General features: G+C 31.4%; 1 protein-coding gene across 1 annotated transcript in view; it reads left to right on the top strand.

Moving 5' to 3' along the window:
- LOC114349351 (extended synaptotagmin-2-B) overlaps positions 1-23,335 on the top strand; it is a 179,392-nt gene that overhangs the window by 126,550 nt on the left and 29,507 nt on the right. Inside the window, exons 4-9 of the mRNA XM_028299696.2 lie at positions 4,519-4,560; positions 9,591-9,716; positions 9,775-9,851; positions 16,815-16,884; positions 16,941-17,077; positions 21,853-21,973. Of these exons, the coding sequence (XP_028155497.2) occupies positions 4,519-4,560; positions 9,591-9,716; positions 9,775-9,851; positions 16,815-16,884; positions 16,941-17,077; positions 21,853-21,973 (573 nt within the window). The remainder of the gene's footprint in view (positions 1-4,518; positions 4,561-9,590; positions 9,717-9,774; positions 9,852-16,814; positions 16,885-16,940; positions 17,078-21,852; positions 21,974-23,335) is intronic.

Raw genomic sequence — 23,335 nt, forward strand, 5'->3', positions numbered from 1 at the left:
CTTTTTGAAAAAACCTGTAGCTGTATTTCTTGCATATCCGTCTAGCTTTTTTGGTCTTGACTACATTCAAAAAGCGCGTCATAGACTTCCCAAAGCTGATATGTCAGTGGCACAACCGCATTAATTCGACTCTCCCACCTAGTCTCACTCAAAGGTTTTAGGGTCAAGCTTGTTACGTGTTGTTTCAGAACATCCCTACGATGTGGTAATCCTGCGAAGAAATTGTAGACCTCCTGGATGATTCTGAACAAAGAAATTATTTGTCTATAAAAAATTAAAACTTATTAAGGCCTGAAATATTACTAATTCATTATAAATGAATGAATAATTGGTTTAAAAAATTGGCATAATTTAATAATTTATCGCACTTTAATTTTTTTTGGGATGAAAGGAAATTCACCCCAAACCCTTGGCGCCCTGTGCGGGCGCACGGCCCTCGGGCCGGCTCTGATTAGGGGTAACGAAATAGTAGACAGGCTAGCCAAATCCGCTCTAGAAATAGGCGAAGAACTTCCCATGAACTTACTACCCATTTCGGATATTGATATTATTAGTAGACGACACCAAAAAAAAATTGGCAAAGGTATTATCGAAATACGAGAACTGGTAGTAATTACAAACAAATGCAGCCTGAAATTCCCATTAAAAGATGGTTTCATTCTGTATCAAATCGCCATTTCATAAGAGTTATAAATAGATTGAGATGTAATCATGCTCTTACCCCCCTTCATATGTACAGTTTGGGTCTCACAGAGTCACCTAACTGTGAGTGTGGAAAAGAAGGTGATCTACTACATATTCTCCTCGAATGTTCACATCAATCAGTAAATATAAACAAATATGATAATCTTAATATATTAAAAATTCCACTTCCCGTCTACCTGAACAATTTGATATTTTCTGAAGATATTAATATATTAAAAACAATTTACGAACATATCAAAAACTGTAAATATAGATTGTAGCAATAAAATTTACCCTGTATTTAAGAAATTTTGTTAAAACAAAGCAGGCATGTTTGTTAAAACAAAACAAACATGTTTGTTTTGTTGTTATTTTGTTTTAAACCCTGTAGATTTAAGTAATTATTGTATATTATAATTGAAAAAAGAAAAGAACAAAAAAAGAGAAAAGAAAAGAAAAAAAAAACAGAAAAATATAAAAAGCACCAAAAAAAAAAGAAAAAAAAACTAAGAAGATGTAAACCTCCGCGAGGATGAATCGGGTTTACGTCTTAGCGTAGTAAAAAAAACAATTTATAAAAAATAACAATAAAAAAATAATAAAAAAAAACAAATTAACAATATAAAAAAATGCAACAAAAAATACAAAAAAAAAATAAAAATTTACAAAAAAAAAATGAACAACCAAAACAGAGTATTATTTAGATAATAATTGTAGATAATAATGTTAGTTTGTTATGTAGTTAGAGTTAGAAATACAGAAAAAATTCCTCTGATTGAAAAATCAAGGGCCTAGCCGGGTAAGATGGTGAAAAGTGCCCCCAACTCAATTTAAATTCCATATAGGTCACTTTTTAGCACATATAGAGGAACTCACTTTCTGAAATTTTTAGCCCCCTAGGTGGTCACGTGACCCCCCTAGAGCCTAATTAGGCTTTTTATGTTTTTATTTTTTATCTCAGCCGCATCAAGAGCTAGGCCAAAAACTTTATTTAAAAAAGTTGTAAGTTTCAAAAAGATCTATATGAAAAAATTTTTTGTTAATTTTTTGGCGGGAAGTTCGAATTTTTAGAACAATTTTAAACTTTTAAATAACTCTGAAAAAAAAACTAAAACACTCGTTTTTACGAAAATCAATTATAATGTGTATTTTTGCACAATCTTTCACCCTGAATTTTTTCAAATTTTTAAAATTGGTGAAACGTACCTTTAAAAATAAAAAACCGCATTTTTTCGTTTTTTTTTTTCGTTTTTTTATACAATTTTATACATATTTTTCAGAAAAGGTAACACCTTCACTAGAATAGGTAAAAAAATGAAAAATAATTGGGGTTTGCTTAATAAAATTTTTTTGTAACGCCATCCATTTTCAAGATACAGGGCGTTGAAGAAAACAAAATTTTACACATTTTCTACGATTTTGCTGAAACTACTGGCAACATTGTAATAAAACTTGGCGGGTTTTAAGAGGTAGTTATTGTGCATTTTTTGACATACAATTAAGAATTTTATATTCATCATTGGCGCGCATACGGGTAATGGTCTGAACTTTTTAAAGAAAAAAAGATGGTACGCCACTGACATATTTCAAATTAACAATCATTTTTGAATTCCTCGTTCTATTTGTGACAAAAAATCTATCTTCCCATTTTTTCATACGACGCGCCGTTTTGTTGCAAAAAATAAAATATCTTAACGCTTCCAAAGTATTCGAATTAATTTTTATAATGGATGTACGAGTTTATGTATGTACACAGATGTAGAAACTACTAGAAGTTCGAATGCTTTGTAAGGATTAAGATCTTTTATTTTTTGAATAAAAATGGCGCGTAGTATGAAAAAATAAGAAGATAGATTTTTTGTCACAAATTGAACGAGGAATTCAAAAACGATTGTTAATTTGAAATATGTCAGTGGCGTACTATCTTTATTCTTTAAAAAGTTCAGACCATTACCCCTATGCGCGCCAATGATGAATATCAAATCCTTAATTTTATGTCAAAACATGCACAATAACTACATCTTAAAACCCGCCAAATTTTATTACAATGTTGCCAGTAGTTTCAGCAAAATCGTAAAAAATGTGTAAAATTTTGTTTTCTTCAACGCCCTGTATCTTGAAAATGGATGGCGTTACAAAAAAATTTTATAAATCAAACCCCAATTATTTTTCAGTTTTTTACCTATTCTAGTCACGGTGTTACCTTTTTTGAAAAATATGTATAAAATTGTATCAAAAACCAAAAAAAAAACCGAAAAAATGCGGTTTTTTATTTTTAAAGGTACGTTTCACCAATTTTAAAAATTTGAAAAAATTCAGGGTGAAAGATTGTGCAAAAATACACATTATAATTGATTTTAGTAAAAAACGAGTGTATTAGTTTTTTTTTCAGAGTTATTTAAAAGTTTAAAATTGTTCTAAAAATTCGAACTTCCCGCCAAAAAATTAACAAAAAATTTTTTCATATAGATCTTTTTGAAACTTACAACTTTTTTAAATAAAGTTTTTGGCTAGCTCTTGACGCGGCTGAGATAAAAAATAAAAACATAAAAAGCCTAATTAGGCTCTAGGGGGGTCACGTGACCACCTAGGGGGTAAAAATTTCAGAAAGTGAGTTCCTCTACATGTGCTAAAAAGTGACCTATATGGAATTTAAATTGAGTTGGGGGCACTTTTCACCATCTTACCCGGCTAGGCCCTTTGTTTGTTTTTAAAATAACAAAATGTCTGGCTAATTGGCTCGGCAAAGGCCATCAAATTCACTCAAAAAAAAAAACACCAAAACTGGAACATTGGAAATTGGAAAAGTGTGCTATTTTCAAATCAAAGTAGGATGTGTAAAATCAGGTGATTAACGAATTCGTGTACTTAGAGGAAGACAAGCAAGAACGGAAACTCTCAGATTTGTTCATAAAGATGCTCTTTCATAAAGAGGAAGGGTCGGTCATGTTCTGGGGAGGAATTATGATTGGGAAAAATTCCTTTAATTTTCATCCAACCAACTTTAACAGCTCGCACTGGCTCGCAGGTATGTTAATTTGGTTCTATAACCTGTAGTTATGGCTCCTGAGAGATGCGATGGAAGAAAATTTAATTTAGCATTAATTCCCTTAAAATAATAAAAATTGTAAGATGATTCCATATAACTTTGGTTGAGTGTATAATTACATGACAAGTTAATTATACCACTTTAGTTTTGCTTTGAATTGCATTGGTAAACATTATTTGCAATAATTATAATTATGAGTGCTAAAGTTAGCAATTTTCTATATTTTTTTCTCCAATATTAGTAATACAACATTGATTTGCTCTTAAATTTTTCTGATAAGAATGGCATTGCTATTTTCTCATTGCTGTAATAAGAAGCATGTAAGATGTAAATTCATGAGGTAAGTCATAATAAAAAGTGATGAAAGATACAATTAACTCTTTGCTAGTTTCTAAAATTGCTAAAGTACCCTAAATTGTTCTCCCGAAATGCAAGTTACTGAAAGGCCTGTGACGTCAAATTTTTTGACTTTGAGGTCAGTTATCTCGAAGATAGTTCGATATATATCGAAACGCCGTTTTCAGATTTGGATTCAGGAGGCAAAATTACATGAGAATCCATCGGTAGATCGGCTCCAAGTATTGCAGCAGCGGCAACGCACAAACGAACACACTTTGCGAATTTATAAACGAAAATAAAATTTTCGTTGAAAATAGAGCTTTAAAAATTGTTATGCAGGATATTCTATAAAATATATATTAGAAAAATATCCCAACATTTGTTCTTTTGCATTATATTTTAATACTTTTATATAGAGATTTCTGTTAATGTAATTTTTCTTTTAGGTTACCTTTCCTGATAGAGAACGTGCTGAGTGGCTGAATGAGGTAATTATTATTAACAATGTATATATAATATGAAAACAACATCTTTCTTAAGCTACGTCCGGTTCAGGTTCGAATTTAAAATATGTGTCAGTGGTGCATGTACTTATTAAGTTGTGATTATATTGGAGAGTTCCTTGATATCGGTCTTGTTATTGATACAATTTTGATCTTTCTTTATGTGAATCATCTCGAATATACATCTTTTGTTGTAGTTCCGTTCTTTTTCTAAAATATGTACATTTTCAAAATCTTCAAAAGTATGGTTATTTTCCATATAATGCTTAGCTAAGGCTGTAGTGTTTAATTTATTGCTTTGTACACTATGTTTGTGTACAACAACACTTATATGTAGATATTGGTGTGTTTGCCCAACATATGTTAATTTGCAGTCTTTACAATTTACTTTATAAACAACACTCCACTTTACTCAATTACTCCACACATCTTTAGTAAAATTAGGTTTAAATGGTGAAAAATATTTTCCGGATATGTCCCACATTAATGTCATATTTTGTCAACATTTTCTACATTTGTTCGGAGAATCCATTAATGTACATACCTATGGTATACGCTCTGAGCTTCGCTGGTGTCGCTCCTAGCGGATTAGTAATGCAACTTTCACCGGTAATTTTTAAATTTATTATTTAATTGTTATCGCTTAATATTTACAACGCAAAAAAAGTAATTAAATTGTAATCGATTTTTTTAAGATTTTGCTAATCATTTTGACGTTCTATTGATGAAATATTAATTTCTTACTTCGGATACTTTCACAATTATCGTGTAGATGGCGCTAAGATTAATAGATTAATTTATAATACATATTACGGAACATTAAAAAAACTTAAATTCAGTATTTAAAACGTAAGTATATTTAAGGTAAATATATATACCACAGCTTTGACCAACTAATATTTTTTATAATTAATGTTTTTATATTTAATTTTAAATTAATCATTTTGACATTTATGTCAAATTTCCAGTAAACGTTTACAGACTTGTCACTACTGGCGCTCGCGAATTTTTAAATATCCCCTCTACGTACGAGCTCACAGCGTATATACCTATATAGTATTTGTTTGAGTTGGTGACATTCATGTGACTTTAATGTTAATGTCAAGTTCTTATTTCGACGCATTCGCTATTTACTGCATCTAGTAAAATCTAGTACCTAATGCCTTCTTTTCTCAGTTTTTGTAGAGGCATTTTATGTCGATTGGAAATTTTAATCCTATCTAAGAAACTTGATTCTTTTTTTCTAAGAAAGGTGATTCTTAACTTACTGAAACATTTGACACAAGAAAATTTCAATCATTTTTAAACTCTTCGTCGCTGGTTTATGACGTTAGATACACTGGGAATTACAAACAGTGGCATGCAGTGTATGATATCAATACTTTTCTAAAAATGCATAGGTAGTTTAGACATGTGTATAGTCTAATACTGAATTCTACATTATCTTCTTATTCTGAATATCTATTATCTATATCATTAACTATTATATTATCTGGCGGATCCAGAATTTTTTTTTTGGGAGGTCATGGATTTTGATGGTGATTACTCTTCTCTGATGCAAGGTCACTTAGTGTTACCACCAATAGGATAAGTGGGTTTTCAAATATTTTTGGGGATCATGACCCCGTGACCCCCCTCTGGATCCGCCAGTGCTCAATATCTCAATATTTGGCGATTGGCAATCGCCAATGCTCAATATCTCAGATATCGCAATAACCGTTGTTTTGTATAATTAGTAGGTTATTACTATTATTAGTAGGTTGCTATTATTACTTTAAAACGTTTTTATATACTTCACTTGTTCTTTGTATGTTTGTCACTGTGCCAAGAAATATCTTGTAATCGATTTTAAACTTAAAAAATACTTTCCGACTAGCTACACATCTGAAATTTTTGAGAATAGCTGAGAACTCGATGGCAATACAATATTCAACAGCTTTTACATGGATGCATTTAGTTTTATTTTGAATTTTAAGCCATTTTAAATGAAAATAATGCATTGACATTTAGATCCCATTGTAAAGTACGTTATTAAGTTAATATAATATTAGCTGTATTAAGGTATATCACAATTATAGTTTCGAAAGATTTTTCATTAATTTGTTACCATTTTAAACATGTTCTTTGATTTATGTGAGTTTAAAACGGATTACAAAATTCTTTCATGACACAGGAATTGAAACAACAAAATACCTATTTAGGGCAGTCAATGAGGGTATTTGGCTCTGAATTCCATCCTACTACATCGATTTACTTGATATTTTCACAGTAAGTAGGGAATAGTTCAAGAAACAAAGTCTACCCTATGCCGATGTGCGCTTTTATCTTGGGGGTGGTTCCCACCCCTTCTCGGTGGTGAAAAATGTTTTGGTTAAAATAGCCACGGAAGAAGCTAGAGAACCTAATTTTGAGCAAAAACTGTTCTATAATTATTTTTTGAAAACTCAATACTTTTTGAGTTATTCGTGGTTGAAAATTGTCCATTTTCATTGAAAAATGACACCTTTTCGGACGGATTTTTGCGAATACCTTAAAAACTATGCATGTAACAAAAAAACTATATAAAATATTTCTGTAGGTTATAAAAAAACAAAGAGATTCGTTCCTTCATAAATCTTCTAGTTAAAATACAAAGAGGGATATGGTAGGTAAGAAGAATTTGGTTTTTTACTGCATGCTCAAATCGGTGTATACAACTTGAAATAACAGAGAAAATGTCGATTTTAGGTGTATAATGATACTAACTTTTGTAGTGCTTGAAAAGACCTTTAAAATGAGCAATACCAAATGTCGATTACATTCAAACTAAGCGAGATATTCTGCAAAAAAGTTGATGACTAATGTATTTTAAGAAAAAATGAGAAGTATATTTAACCCCTAATCCATCAGAATTTAAATACCTCGTTTTCCTTCTACAATACTTTTTATTATAGTATTATTTCGATGTTGACAAAGTTTTACTGGATTAAAATGAATGGTTTTTGAAAAAAATAAGATCAAATTATAGAGCGCATTTTTAAATTTTCTTAAAAATCTTCCTTTTCCTCCATGTAACTCGAAAAAGATAAGAGATACGAAAAAAAGATACCACACAAAAATGTGGGGCTCTTTCAGATAAAAATTTCTTTTTTATTTTTCGTTACTGTATCTCTTATCATTTTCAAGTTACATGAAGAAAAAGGAAGATTTTTAAGAAAATTTAAAAATGCGCTCTATAATTTGATCTTTTTTTTTTGAAGTTATACTTCTTTAGGCGCGATTGAGATTGAGGGTGAATTTATATTGATCTGCGCGCATGCGCACACCGACAGTATGGTATTAGTCGTTATACGGGCTCTGATTGGGTGTTGAAATGATCTGTCAATAATAAATAATTGTTCAATATAAATATAAACAAATGTATAATATATTAGTTTTATTGTTGTGAGGATAGAAACAAAAAAGTTTATAATTGTAGTGACTTTTAAATAGTTTTTAAAGCAACAGGTACGTAATAATTGTAAATGTATCTTAGGTACCTACCTATTTGAACCTACCAAAATACATAGTATGTAATACTTTTATTTACATAATTTGATTACCATCAAAATTTCTATCAATGTTCACCTAATATATTGTTTTCTTACTCTATGTTTTGTTGTATTTTTTCAATTCTAAATCATTTCAATTCAAAATCAAAATCCGTTTAGTTAGTCGATCTTCGCACATAATGACACTTTGTCTCCGTGGCGAAGCGTTTAATGAGAATGAACACCAATACAACGCCAATACCAACCGCGTTGGTTCGAATCCCAATAGAAACTTTTATTTTTTTATACATTTTATGATTGTAAGTATATTTATTATATAATTTTATTTTCAGAAAATACGTATTTAGTTAAAAAAATTCCGACAATTAATGTTCAGAAATCATTTGTGGCATTTTTAATGTGTTTGTGTGTGTTTTATTCTTTTATGATTTTAATTTTTGGCACTGTTTTAATAAAAATGTTTGAGAAGTAGTAAGTATAAATTAGTTTAATATTTAAATAAAATATAAATAAAAAGTATATTAATTTCATTTATAATCATATATTAGAAGTATAACATCTTACGTGCGTACAAAGTACACACACATTCTTTTTTTCAAAAACCATTCATTTTAATCCCGTCCAACTTTTTGAACATAGAAATAACACTATAATAAAAGGTATTTAGGAAGGAAAACGACGCATTTACATTTTGGTGGATGGGGGTTAAAATTACTTCTCATTTTTTCTTAAAATACATTAGTTATCAATTTTCCTTGTAGCATATCTCGCTTAGTTTTAATGTAATGGACCTTTAATATAGCTTATTTTAAAGGTCTTTTCAAGCACTATAAAAGGTATTAGTGGCATTATACACATAAAATCGACCGTTTCTCTGTTATATCAAGTTGAATACACCAATTTGAGAATGTACCAAAAAACAAACTATTTTTACCTACCATATCTCTTGTTGTATCTCTAGGAGATTTATGAAGATACGTGTCTTTTTGTTTTTTTTATAACCTACAAAAATGTTTAATATAGTTTTTTTAGTTAGATGCATAGTTTTTAAGGTATTCGCAAAAAACCGTTCGAAAAGGTATTATGTTTCAATGAAAATGGCCAATTTTCAACCACGTATATCTCTAAGAGTATCGAGTTTTCAAAATAAAATTATAGAACAGTTTTGCTTAGAATTAGGTTCTCTAGCGAATTCCGTGGTAATTTTAACCAAACAATTTTCCACCCCTAAGAAGGAGTGGGAACCACCCCCAAGATAAAAGCACACATCGGCATAGGGTAGACTTTGAATTAGAAGATAAGTAGAGGCTATTTCCAAAATTTCATTAAAATCCATGCAGTAGGATAGAAATCGGAGGTAATATCCTATTCTTGCTCCCATTGACTGGCGTAATTTTATAATTTTACGTTGTGTCCTATAAATAATAAAAACGTGGTATTACAAAAACTTGTTTTTTTATAAAAGTGTAATTATCTATTTTTTAGATTATTGGACAACTGTGGCCTAGCATCTCCCTATATGTGATAAAGCTGTGCAGAACAAAATTACAAGCGAAAATTAAAAAGAAATTCGATTCTTTCAGATTTGAAGATATCGATTTTGGAGTTTCGGTAGGCATTTAATCAAGTTTAAGATTAATAAAATATCATATACATACATACTTTTTAGCCTCCAAAGATTGATGGCGTAAAAGTTTACAATAAGACTATTACTAAGGATGCTATAATTATAGACTTCGACGTATAGTAAGTACTATAAACTGCTATTTTCTTATCACTTAGACGGACCTTCTGCATTCTCGGTCCGAAATGCAGAAGGTTCGATATGCCGATGAGATTACAATTTATGTGACACTGTTTACATTAATAGCCCAGTCGAGATACCATTTGACCTTGCATTAGGAGCTGCCCCAAATTTTATTTTTCTAATATTTAGGGAGAGTCAATAGTAGTATAAATTTAAAATCTCGACTGAATTTGACCGTTGCGTTAGCCGCCATCTTGATTTTAAACGAGAACAGTTTTTGCTCAATATTTCCGTCATTTTCAACTTTTCGACAAAAAATATAGAAAATGAAATTTTTGAAAATAAGATTTTATATAATTTCGTTTATTATAATTTTTTTCGTGCGGTCCATATTTTCCGAGTTATGGGGAAAACAGTGACAGTTAAAGCATAATTATTGAATTATCTCGTTTATTATTACTTTTACAACAAATTTTAACCTATACAAAAATGAAGAAAATTAAATTATGTACAATTTTGATCTCTTTCACTTTTTTGATAAAATCAATATTTAAGGTAGTACGTATGCGATAAAAGCGCGTGCGTAAGACCCGATTGATTTTAAAGCAATTGTTTTTGTTCAATATCTTCCCCATTTTCAACTTTTCGACAAAAAGGGTAAGGACTGAAATTGTTGCAATTACGATTTACTACAATTTTTCGAGAGAACCAGTGGCGGGTCTAAGAGGGGGGTGGGAAAATTCCCCCCAACGGGGTCCAAAATTAAAAAAAAAGTTGTTGAAATATTAAAATATGTTTGCTGACATGAAACTTAATTATCGACAGACAAATTCAACCAATAAAACCCGCTAAATAATAAAATTAAGTGAACTTAATGCATATAAGTTATTATTTATGTCTTTTATGTACTTAGTTTGGTTGGTGTTTCATTGGAAGTTTCAAAAATTTTATAAAATATTTTTGTTTATGTACAATTATGTCGTAAAGTTAATAATAAATGAGACAATTCAATAATTATGCTTCTCCTCCGCTTCCACTATTTTCCTCCTTAGCTCGGAGAATATTGATCGCATAAAAAAATTGTGGCAAAGAGATTGTAGGAAATTGCGTTTTCAACAATTTTATTTCCTACCGTTTTTGTCGAAAAGTTGAAAATGGCGGAGATATTAAGCAACAACAGTTCTCCTTTAAAATCAATATGGCGGCTAATGCAACCGAGGAATTCAGTCGAGATTTTAAATTTACACTATTATTGATCTCCCCTAAAGGATAGAATTATAAAATTTGGGGCAGCTAGGAAAAAAGATTCAATTCAGTAATTATGCTCCCCCACCACTTTTTACTATTTTCCCACTTAACTCGGAAAATATCAACCGCGTGAAAAAAATTGTTAAAAAGAAATTGTAGGAAATCATATTTGGAACAATTTAAGTTAAAAATGGCGTAGATATTGAACAAAAACAATTGCTACAAAATCAATCAGGTCTTACGTTCGTGCCATTGTCGCTTTAGCAAAAAAATTAAACAAACTAAAATTGTGTAGAATTCAATTCTCTCTATTTTTGTATAGGGACATTTTTGTCGTAAAACTAACAATAAACGAGATAATTCAACAATTATGCTCTATTTATATAGTATAACTGTCACTATTTTCCGCTATAACTCGAAAAATATCGATGGCACGAAAAAATGATAGAAAATTACATTTTCAACAATTTTGGTTGTTATAATTTTTTTCGAAAAGTTGAAAATGGCGGAGATATTGAGCAAAAACGGTTCTTGTTTAAAATCAAGATGGCGGCTAACGCAATGGCGGAATTCAGTCGAGATTTTAAATTTACACTACTATTGACCCCCCCTAAAGATTAAAAAAATAAAATTTGGGGCAGCTCCTAATGCAAGGTTAGGCCTGTTATTCGTCTAACCCGACTGGACTAAAGACAAATCCTGGAAAAAGAACGGATCCGGGTTTTTAGACTGGCGTTTTGCCTCTTCAAAGAGCCGTCTAAACGCCCGGATCGTATAAGTGTGAACGAGTCTGCCGACGAGACAGCACTAATGTGCTTCCCTTCTAACCCGCGGTTTCCACGAATTACCACGCGAACATCATTTTGACTTCTACGCTCGTGCAAAATGGACGTTGATGCTTGTACTTTGATACCGCTTATCGAAAATACAGCTGTCTTGTGGGACAAAACAGAAGAATATAAACATAAAGAAGAATGTGTGTGTACTTTGTACGCACGTAAGAAGTTATGTTTCTTGTATTCTATTATATGATTTCAACGAAATCAATATAAAAAAAAGACGTTTCACTCTAATGGCACATAGAATATCCCACCAGAATGAAAACAATGGGAACCTTCTCTGGTTACACCTCCGAGGCTTCTACAATTTGCAAGCCATACGGATGCTGAGACTAAGGAAGATGAGGGAATTCTACAATTTACAATTCACGTCCCATCTGCTCAGCGCGGTAAAGTTCCAACGAGAATAGTTATTGAAAATGGTTATTCATTTTTGAAATCAATATACTTTAAACAGTTTATTTATATTTTATTTAAATATTAAACTAATTTTAATACTTACTACTTTCCAAAAATTTTTATTAAAACAATACCAAAAATTAAAAAAATAAAAGAATAAAACACACGCAAACACATTGAAAAATGAAACAAAGAAATGATTTTTAAACAATAATTGTTAACAAAAATTTTAACTAAATACGTATTTTCTGAAAAAAAATATAATAAATATACTTAGGTACAATCATAAAATGTATATAAAAATAAAAATTGCATTGGCGATTGAACCTGCGTCAATCTGGTTGTTAGATTTTGAACTCACCGCACGCAGAATTTAGCTATCGAGACATATGAATGATGTGGGAAGATATAGCAACTAAACGTTTTAAACTTTATTGACAGTTGCTTATTTTCTTAGTTTAATCAAATAAGTTTGATTCTTGTGGAACTAAAATATTAAAATACAACAAAATATAGACTATAAAACAATATATTAGATGAATATTGGTAGAAATTTTGTTGGTAATCAAATTATGTAAATCAAAGCATTACCTACTAGCTAGGTAGGTACATTTTCCAAATAGGTATGTAATTTTTTATTTCAATACTGAAACATTTACAATAATTACGTACCTGTTGCTTTTAAAAACTATTTAAAAAGTCACTACAATTATAAACTTGCTTTTTGTCTCTGTCCTCACAATAACAAAAACTAATATACACACAATTTGTTTACCCATAACCATTGGCGTATTAATCAAATAACCGACATATTGAAAAATTGTTGACAGGTCATTGTAATTACCCAATCAGAGGACGTATAACGTTTAAGCTGCGCCCAGGACCAAGACTTCTGATGAATTCGCGCACATATAAATTTACTCCCAACGCGACTAAAGAAGTATAACTACAAAAACTTAACATTAGTATATAGCATGGCGCGAAATATGTATATATGTAATATTAAATCCAGAGTTTGAAGTAGATAGGCTATGTAGGCTATGTATGTTAGGCTTTGTATGTTAGGGGATCTGAGCGCATCCCCTAAATCACAACCCCCGGTCGTAAATGCTAAACGGCTTAACGTAGGATGACATGTTAGGTATCGTTGGAAAGCGGATGATGACACATACTGCATTCAACCCTATTTTTCATCCGCTTTTCAACGATACCTCACACGTCATCCTACGTTAAGCCGTTTGGCATTTACGACCGGGGGTTGAGATTTAGGGGAGGCGCTCATATGTACATAGCGTATCTACTGTCTGACCAACTTATAGAAAAAGAACGAAAAATAGGATGCACCCAATGTCTTTTTCGCGACGTCTTCTTCTTTGTCTTAAATACTACCACAGCACTGATCGGAGCCGACCGGTGCATGTTGCCGTCTTTCGTTTAAACAGATGGTACGTCTAAGTGAGAACACTCACGTCCGGCTGCCGTCTTCCGTTTAGACAGTCGGTCCCCTTCTAAGTGAGAACGGGCCCTAACTTGTTTGAATTACGGTACGCGCGCACTTGACGGAACCGGTCTGCAACGGAACGTACCGCTGCAGCCTACTAACTTGTGAGCTCAGTCAGTGGAGTTACATATTTCATGGAAGATTGATTCAAAAATTATAATTGTTAGTTTATTGTGCGAGAAAAGGGAAAAACAAAATAAACTTGCAAAAAGGAAGAGTAATAAAAGGATGCATGAAATTTGTAAAAAGCGAAGCACGGAAAGTAAATTTGTCATTTTATTTCCTGATTTAATCAATCATTAAGATAAACTTTTATCATTAAATTAGAATGAGTTACGAGAAATATGAGAAACTCTCAGTAAAAACTGATCGCACAAAACAAAATACAATATTTAGAGACTCTATTTCATCAGAATAATACTTAACAGTAACTTTTAGATAAGTATTTTATATTTTCCGGTTTGCTAGAGTTCAAAAATCCCCGCTGGTCCATTTAAACAAACAAACACAATAAATTGCCGGCCGGTTCGGTCAAATGTGCACGTACCTTTAATTATGCATAACACTGAGGAATAATTTTAAAAAATTCTGATGAGTTTGATTTGTGAGCTATTTTATAGATATTCAGGATGCTGGCTTCAAAACTATAATCAGTTTTTCAATACCACGTCAAGTTTTTTCTCTACCTCAAAATCTAGCCTAGATCATAGGAAGTACTATTGTTCCCCTAATGGCTGACACTAACCTACTACGATAGATGGGATCTGATCAGCAATAGCTGCATGATTTAGTACGAGATGTAGGGCTATCCAAAAATTGCTTAAAAAGGCCTATTTTCGATCAAGAAAAAATTCGTTTCTACAATAATAGAATAGTGGATTTGTGCATTATAGCTCAAAGAGGAGCTTTAAGTGTTTTCAATTCCGATAGACGATAGACCATATAAGTACGTTTGAGTGAAAAATATAAAGACATATAGAGAGTTATTGATCTGTTCCAATATCACATGCACCATAGTGTAAGAGCTAGTGAACCCTTCGACTAACGGTCGTCCTGTAAGGCTAGAAATTTGTCTAGTGATAATTCATAGCTCACCAAGGCTAAAAACCATGACCTGGCAGGCATCAGTGGTGCACGTATATCTACCAGGTGAATCGAAAAGTGCATAGTTTAGGGGTAAAATAAACTTTCTCCTGTAAGGTTCAAATTTAAGTATGTGTTTGAGTAAGTCATTTAGAAGAAATGTGTACAATGACAGGCGATTCTGAAGAGCATAAGACCTTGCCAGGCGAGGGGAAAGATTAGGGGTTTTTCCTAAAATTATGTTTTTTGCATCGAACAAATTTTTTTTTAGGTTTTTTGAATCATTCCAATCAGAAAAGGTCTTTCGTGATTTTTCTCCTAAGTTAATAGTTTTTGTTATATAAGCGATTGAAAATTTTGAAAATTGCGAAATCGGCCATTTTTAACCCTAAATCGGACATTTATCTAAAAATTTCAAAGTTGCCAAGGTAGGTAGATATTCTTTAATCATTTATTGATGAAATCCCAAAGAATCTTTTGCAATACAATATCGGAAACCCCTTTGTTTTTTAATTGATAACCAAGCGGGCGCGACACTGTAGTATAAGTGAGGACGTTTGAGTTAGAATAAATTCATTATCTCGAGAATGGGCAAATTTCAAGAGAAATCCTCAGACAGGTCGATTTTTATTTTTAAATTAGGACTTTTGGCATATATATAATACTAGTAACGTCATCCATCTGAGCGTGATGACGTAATCGGTAATTTTTTAAATGAGAGTAGGGATTGTGTGATAGCTCATTTGAAAGGTTATTTGATTCTCTATTCACTAATATAAACATTAACATAATTACTTATACAGGGTGTACAAAAAAAAATTTTTTTATTAAATTAATTTTGATTAAATTTGACAAACAGAAGAAAAATTTTTTTTGTACACCCTGTACAAATAATTATGTTAATGTTTATATTACTGAATAGAGAATTAAATAACCTTTCAAATGAGCTCCCACACAACACCTACTCTCATTTAAAAAAATCATCAGATCAGATCATCAATCACCAGATGGATGACGTCACTAGTATTATATATATGCCAAAAAGTCCTAATTTAAAAATAAAAATCGACCTGTCTGAGGATGTCTCTTGAAATTTGCCCATTCTCGAGATAATGAATTTATGCCAACTCAAACGTCCTCACTTATACTATAGAGTCGCGCCCGCTTGATTAGCCATTAAAAAACAAAGGGGTTTCCGATATTGCATTGCAAAAAACTCTTTGGGATTTCATCAGTCAATGTTTAAAGAATATCTACCTACCTTGGCAACTTTGAAATTTTTAGATAAATGTCCGATTTAGGGTTAAAAATGGCCGATTTCGCAATTTTCAAAATTTTCAATCGCTTATATAACAAAAACTATTAATTTAAGATAAAAATCACTAAAGACCTTTTCTGTTTGGAATGATTCAAAAAACCTAAAAAAAAATTGTTCGATGCAAAAAAAATAATTTTAGGAAAAACCCCTAATCTTTCCCCTCGCCTGGCAAGGTCTTATGCTCTTCAGAATCGCCTGTCATTGTACACATTTCTTCTAAATGACTTATTCAAACACATACTTAAATTTAAACCTTACAGGAGAAAGTTTATTTTACCCCTAAATTATGCACTTTTCGATTCACCTGGTAGATACACGTGCACTACTCATGCCTGCCAGGTTATGGTTTTTAGCCTTGGTGTGCTATGAATTATCACTAGACAAATTTCTAGCCTTACAGGACGACCGTTAGTCGGAGGGTTCACTAGCTCTTAGACTACCAATAGATCATTTGCGTCGATATATTCGAAAGAATATTAAAAAATTCCTCAGTCAGCTTTACACTTACAAATTATACTGCTTATGATGTAGTTAGTAAAAATCTCTTTTGAAACTTTTTGTCTTATGTTTTTAGCTACGATGGTGACTGTGATATCAAATTTTCCTTATCTGGACAACAAATTGGCTGTATTAAGGATTTTCAAGTAAACATTTTCTCCTAAACGTTGGTAAATACTTTTCTTACAATGGAAAATTTTAGGTTGGAGCCGAGTTGAGATTAGTATTAAAGCCTTTAATGGTGAAAATGCCGATTGTTGGTGGCATACAAATATTTTTCTTAAATACGCCTGACATTAATTTTGAATTGGAAGGAATCACTGGAATTCCAGGATTCAGGTAAGGCAAAAATGTTTTTTGTTATAAACTTTATATCTATGTTCCACGGGTTCTTTGGGTAACAATACTAATGGACTCAGTGGCGGATCTAGACATTTGCTTTGGGAGGGGAAATTTTCCTTATGGGGGTGGGGAACTTCCAATGAAACACCAACCAAGACAAAAAAGATAAACCAAACTACATAAAACACATAAATAATAACTTATATGCATTAAGTTCCCTTAATTTTCCTAACTAGCGTGTTTATTGGGTTTAATTCGTCTGTTTGTGGTTTAAGTTTCATATCAGATAATATATTCTTATCCCTCAACAATTTTTTTCTTTAATTTTGGACCTTGTTGGGGGGGGGGATTTTCCCTTTTTCCCTCCCCGTAGATCCGCCACTGAATCACTGATTGGACTTTGTTCCTGTGCATTCAAAACTTCATTAAGTTCCTGTATAAAGATTCTGTTAACTAGTTTTACGTTTCAACCAGTGGCGTAACCAGGGGGTATTGGGCGGTATTCCATACCCCCCGAAACACACCAGTAGTTGTAACCCCTCTTAGTATCATTCTGGTTACGCCGTTGGTTTCACCCCTGTTGAGCTGCCCCCCCCCCACGTGCAAAAATTAAAAAACAAATACCGCTGATTTATGAGCTATTTATGAGCTTTCAGATTCCGCAAATTAAAAATTTTGAGCTCGTTACACTGAGCAGGAACTTAATATTTTAGTGGGGGGCTGAGTCAACTACTTAAAAATAGGGATACTAAATGGATTTTTGCGGCAGAATTACGAGCTATTTATGAGCTCCTAAAATGATATAGTTTCTATTTTTGAGCTCATCCCCTTCACCCCCAAACAACCCTTTAATTGATTTTACTTAAGAAAAACGTGCTAAAAAAAATTTAATTATATCGTATCGCTGACATAATTCCTATAGCTTATATATTCTAAGAATAAACTAAATCATGCGCATTTCGATTATTGAGCTACAACCCCTTCGCAAGAAAACCCGTCTTCCCGGCTTAAGAGAGAGATGTACTTAAAATAAATTAAATTACTTATTTGGCGACTACATATCGTTTAATAATTTATGAGCTCCCAAAATGCGCGCCATTAGGTCATTAAATTGCAATTTCTTTTGTGTAGTGCAGTCACTGAAGGTAAAAATCAGCTATTACTTTCAATTTCGGTGAACCTTCATAGATTTTCACGAAAATTGGTGAGTGGTTAGAGGATACCCCAAGAAACAAAGATGACGTGGTGCCAGCTTGCGCCTTTGCCCTGAGGGTGGATACCACCCCTTCTCGGCGGTCAAAATATTTTATTAAAAATAACTCCAAAATCGATTGAAGGATAAATTATAAGCAAAATTTGTTATATAAAGTTATTAAAATAAATTAATACTTTTTGAATTATTAAAGATCAAAGATTTTAATTTTTCGTGAAAAATGCATGCTTTAAAGCGGCTTTTCGTAAATCACTTAAAAAGTGCAAGTTTTTATAAAAAAAGTTATCATTACCAAAATTAAAGCTTTGAAAAACCTTTTATTATTAATTCAAAGTGACTTATAATAGTTAATTAAATGTTTTTTTTTTGGCGATAACTCAAATCTAATTATTCAAGCCTAATTTACAGGAAAACGATGCATTTTATAAAATATACTTAATTTGTCAAAGTACTCAGAAATATTTATTAAATGAGCACCGAAAGAAGTTGATATCATCCAAATTAAGCAAATGAGCATGAAAATAATAGGACCCTTTCATATTTTTAGAAAAAAGTGAAAAATAAATCGAACGCCATTTCCACAAAAATAAAAATCTTTAGTAATCTCTATAAGACTTTCTTTACTTTAGCATAAGTAATGACCTTAAACATTTTGACCGATTTAGAATGAATATTTTTAAAAAAATATATATTTGATTTAAAAAAATCAAAATTTTTTAAATTTTCGTGAATTATTTGCTTTTGATAATAACTTCAACAATACCCGATACACGTAAAAAATGATAGATAACGAAATTTGAGTTTTTTTATTAGCAAAGATTTTACTTGTCTTTTGATTTCTGTATGAATCAAAATGTCCAAGATAGAAACTTTTAAGCCTTAATTTTACTGGGAGAACAATGTAACTGGAGCCCTTTAACCTATTATCCTAAAAAATAAAGTATTTGAAAGATTAAATGTAATACAGTTTTATAGCTCTTGAAATTACCTTTCAAATAGTTGGATGTGCCTGATATCATAAAAATTAGCAGAGTTATTAAAAAATAATAACATTTTTTTGGAAATTTTTTTGGGGTATAAATTTTGATCATATTAACTTCTTCTGGAGCTCATTTGATAGGTATTTCTAAGTACTTTGACAAGTATTTAGTAAGTATTATATAATGCATCGCTTTCCAGTTATTTAAGATTGTATCCTTAGATTTGAATACCCGCAGAAAAAAATATACATTAAATTACCTATAACTTACTTTAAATTAACATTAAATGGTTTTTCAAGTAAGGAATTTATTGTATTTTTTATTAGCTTCAATTTTAGTAATGAAAATTCTTTTGTAAAAACTTACAGTTTTGTGAAAAATCGCTTTAAAGCATGCATTTTTTTTTGTCACAAAAATTTAAATATTTGATCTTTTTTTTATTATGGCTTTGGCAGTTTGCCATACAGCCATATTTGATCTTTAATAACTCAAAAAGTATTGATTTATTTTAATAACGTTATATAACAAATTTTGCTTAGAATTTGTCCCTCTATCGATTTGTGGGGTTATTTTTAATAAAGCAATTTTCACCCCCGAGAAGGGGTGATATCTACCCCAGGCTAAAACGCAAGTTGGTACCATGTTACTTTTGTTTTTTGAGGTATCCTCTATCCACTCACCAATTTTTATCAAAATGAATGGAGGTTCACCGAAATCGAAGATCATAGTTGATTTTCACCATCATTGACTGCACTATAGAAAGATAATTTCAATTCAATAATTGAAATGCGTGTATTTTGCGAGATCATAAATTATTAAACGATGTAGTCGCCACATAATTAATCTAATTCATTTTAAGTGAAATTATCTCTTAATCCGGGAAGAAGGGGTGGTTTTCTTGCGAAGGGGTTGTAGCTCAATAATCGAAATGCGCGTGATTTAAGAGTTTATTCTTAGAATATAATATAAGCTATACAAATTATATCCGCGATACGATATATTTTAATTTTTCTCAGTATGTTTCTCTTAAGTTAAACCAATTATGTTTGGGGATGAAGGGGATGAGCTCAAAAATAGAAACTATATCATTTCAAAAGCTCATAAATAGCTCGTAATTCTGCCGCAAAAATCGATTCAATATCCCTATTTTTAAGTAGTGGGAGGGGCTGACTCAGCCCCCTCCCCCACTAAAATATTAAATTCCTGCTCAGTGTAACAAGTTCAAAATTTTTAATTTGCGGAATATGAAAGCTCATAAATAGGTCATAAATCAGGGCTATTTGTTTTTTAATTTTTGCAAGTGGGGGGGGGGGCAGCTCAACAATTTTTTTCTTTAATTTTGGACTTTATTAGTGGGGAAAATTTACCCATTATCCCGCCACGTTGAGCCGCACTGATAACAGGTGATAATAACGCGTTGCATGGCACAAAACAAAACATATGCAAACCTCTGCAATGCACGGATGTAAATATTTGTGTATAGATTTTATTTACTTTGGAAATCCATGTCAGGACAGAATCTAAAAGATAACAGGATCCTGTTAAAAGTTTAACCATGAATAAAAATGGCTGAGTTGTGAGACAAAAAAATATATAGTTGTAATATTTCATATTTAACACATTAAACGCCACGTGAGTTGTATTTAACTCACGCCCTGTCAGGACCAGGCGTTCTGTGAGTTTGAACATTGAAAAGTGGAGCCTAAAGGCAAAAACAAAAAATTTTAATGTGGCGGTTTTAATATGTTAAAAATTTAACTATTTCATATATCATCGTTGTGACCCTGTTGAACACGAAACTTGCGTTGGGTTGTTATTGCTAATCTTTATTTACCATAAAAAAAGAAGATATTTAAAAGTTCAACTAAATCTATGTTGTGTAAAGGAAGAAATAAAGTAGCAAAATGTAAAATATGTCAAGTTTTGTAATATTTACTTGCTGATAATATTTAACCTCAAGAAAGAAAATATTTTTAACTAAATTAATTTATTATAAAAAACGTAAAATAGTGTATTTAAACTTGGTTCATTTTTATATTTACTATAAACATTCCTAGCAGAAATGAGGCCCCCCGTCACAATCCACCCAATAAGTGGTCACTTTTTTTACAGTATTTTTGTTGTAATTTTCCTCTTGCTTTAAAAGAGTGTGTTTCGAGCTTTATTTTCCAGATTTTATTTGGAAGGCGTTGAACATAAACATTTTCTTTTCAACTGCATCAAGCAGATTTTCAAAAAATTTTTCACAGAATTCAAAGTAGTTTTTTATACGAATTTACGATAATAATCTCTAATAGTATCTCTATTTTTCGATACAATTTTTTAGTTTGTATTTTTGGGGGGAATAAGCCACGATTTTAATTTACACAGAAAATACTAAATTTAAATTAAATAAAGTAAAATAAAATTTAATAAAATATTAAATAAAATTACATAAAACTATGAAAACGCTGTATGAAGTTTTTGAAGAGAAAGAGCTTGAAACTGGCATACAGGTCTCATTTAAGACTGTTTCTTTAATTTTTCGGTGTGCTTATTATGTCTTTATTTGTTTTAAAATAAAATAATTTTTATTTCAGCTACTTTATCCGGCAAAAAATAGAAGAACGAATTAAAAAGAAGTTAGTCTTTCCAAATAAGATTACCAAACGATTTTCAAAATCCGTCGAAGCTGCTGAACTTAAGTCACTTGAACCTGCTGTAAGTAATTTATGCCTATTTCTAGATCTAGGTCATAACTATAGTCCGTCCCACCTTGACTTTACAGTATAAGGAACATAGGCAATGCAGTCCTTATGAGAGTTTTAAGCGCGGTGATGACGATTTTATCAAAAAGAATTTGTATTCTAACATTAGAGAGATTAAATTAAAACTGTTGTTTTCACCCAATTTTGAAAAATGTGAAAACTTTGAATTATCCACGTCCGTCTGTCCGTCTGTCTGTCTTTATGTGTGTGATCACAACTCCTCCCTCATTATACTAGGTAGAATGACAAATGAGGTATCAAATGAAAGTTTATAATCCAAGGATGGTACTAAAGGTGATAAATTTGACCTAGGCTGTCTCTCCGTTTGTCCGTCCGACCGCGAATATAACTCCTCCGTCCTTATACCAGATAGAATGACAAATGATGTGTCAAATGAAAGCTTATAATCCAAGGATGGCACTAAAGGTGAGAAATTTGACCTAGGCTGTCTGTTCGTCTGTCCGTCCGACCGCGACAATAACTTCTCCGTCACTATACCAGGTAGAATGACAAATGAGGTGTCGAGTGAAAGCTTATAACCCAAGAATGGTATTAAAGATGAGAAATTTGACATCGGACTTCCGGTTTTAGAGTTGCAACAATGGCTCAAAACTAGTAAAATTGTATATCAATCGACGCAAAGTTACACGAAGAGTTGAAATATCGACTTGCAGTTCTACTTTCGATTACTTTGGGTAAAAATCTAGGACTTACGAAGTCCAATTACTTGTTTTAGAAAGGCAATCTACAATTTTAGGATTTATATGCGTTTAAGTATGGTCATATAAATAAATCCTAAAATTGTAGATTGTCTTTTTGAAACAGTTTTAATTTAATCTCTGTAATGTTCGATTACAAATTCTTTTTGATAAAATCGACATCACCGCGCCAAAAACTCTCATAAGGACTGCATTGCCTATGTTCCGTGTACTGTAAAGTCAAGGTGGGACGGACTATAGACCAAAACTGTATTCAGTACTATAAAAATTAGTTTTGAAAAATAATAAACACACGTTTTTTGGTATTTTATTTAGAAATGTATTTCTCGAGATATTAGACCTTTAATGTTTAATGGTCCGATTTATTTTGAGTACATGTACAACATAAATATTTTGTTAATAACATTATCTAATCGAATTTTATCTTGTTTGTTATTTCTGCGGCATTTAATCTTGACATTGACACAATATTATTAAATATTTTACTATTTTTGTTTTTGAACTACAATTCTTCCTATATTTTTAACAATTTTGAATTAAATAGTAACTGGAAAGGAACATTTTTATTAGATACATATTGAACCTACATTTCTTTA

This window comes from Diabrotica virgifera, chromosome 4, assembly GCF_917563875.1.
Source record: "Diabrotica virgifera virgifera chromosome 4, PGI_DIABVI_V3a".
Classification (NCBI taxonomy): Eukaryota; Metazoa; Arthropoda; class Insecta; order Coleoptera; family Chrysomelidae; genus Diabrotica; species Diabrotica virgifera.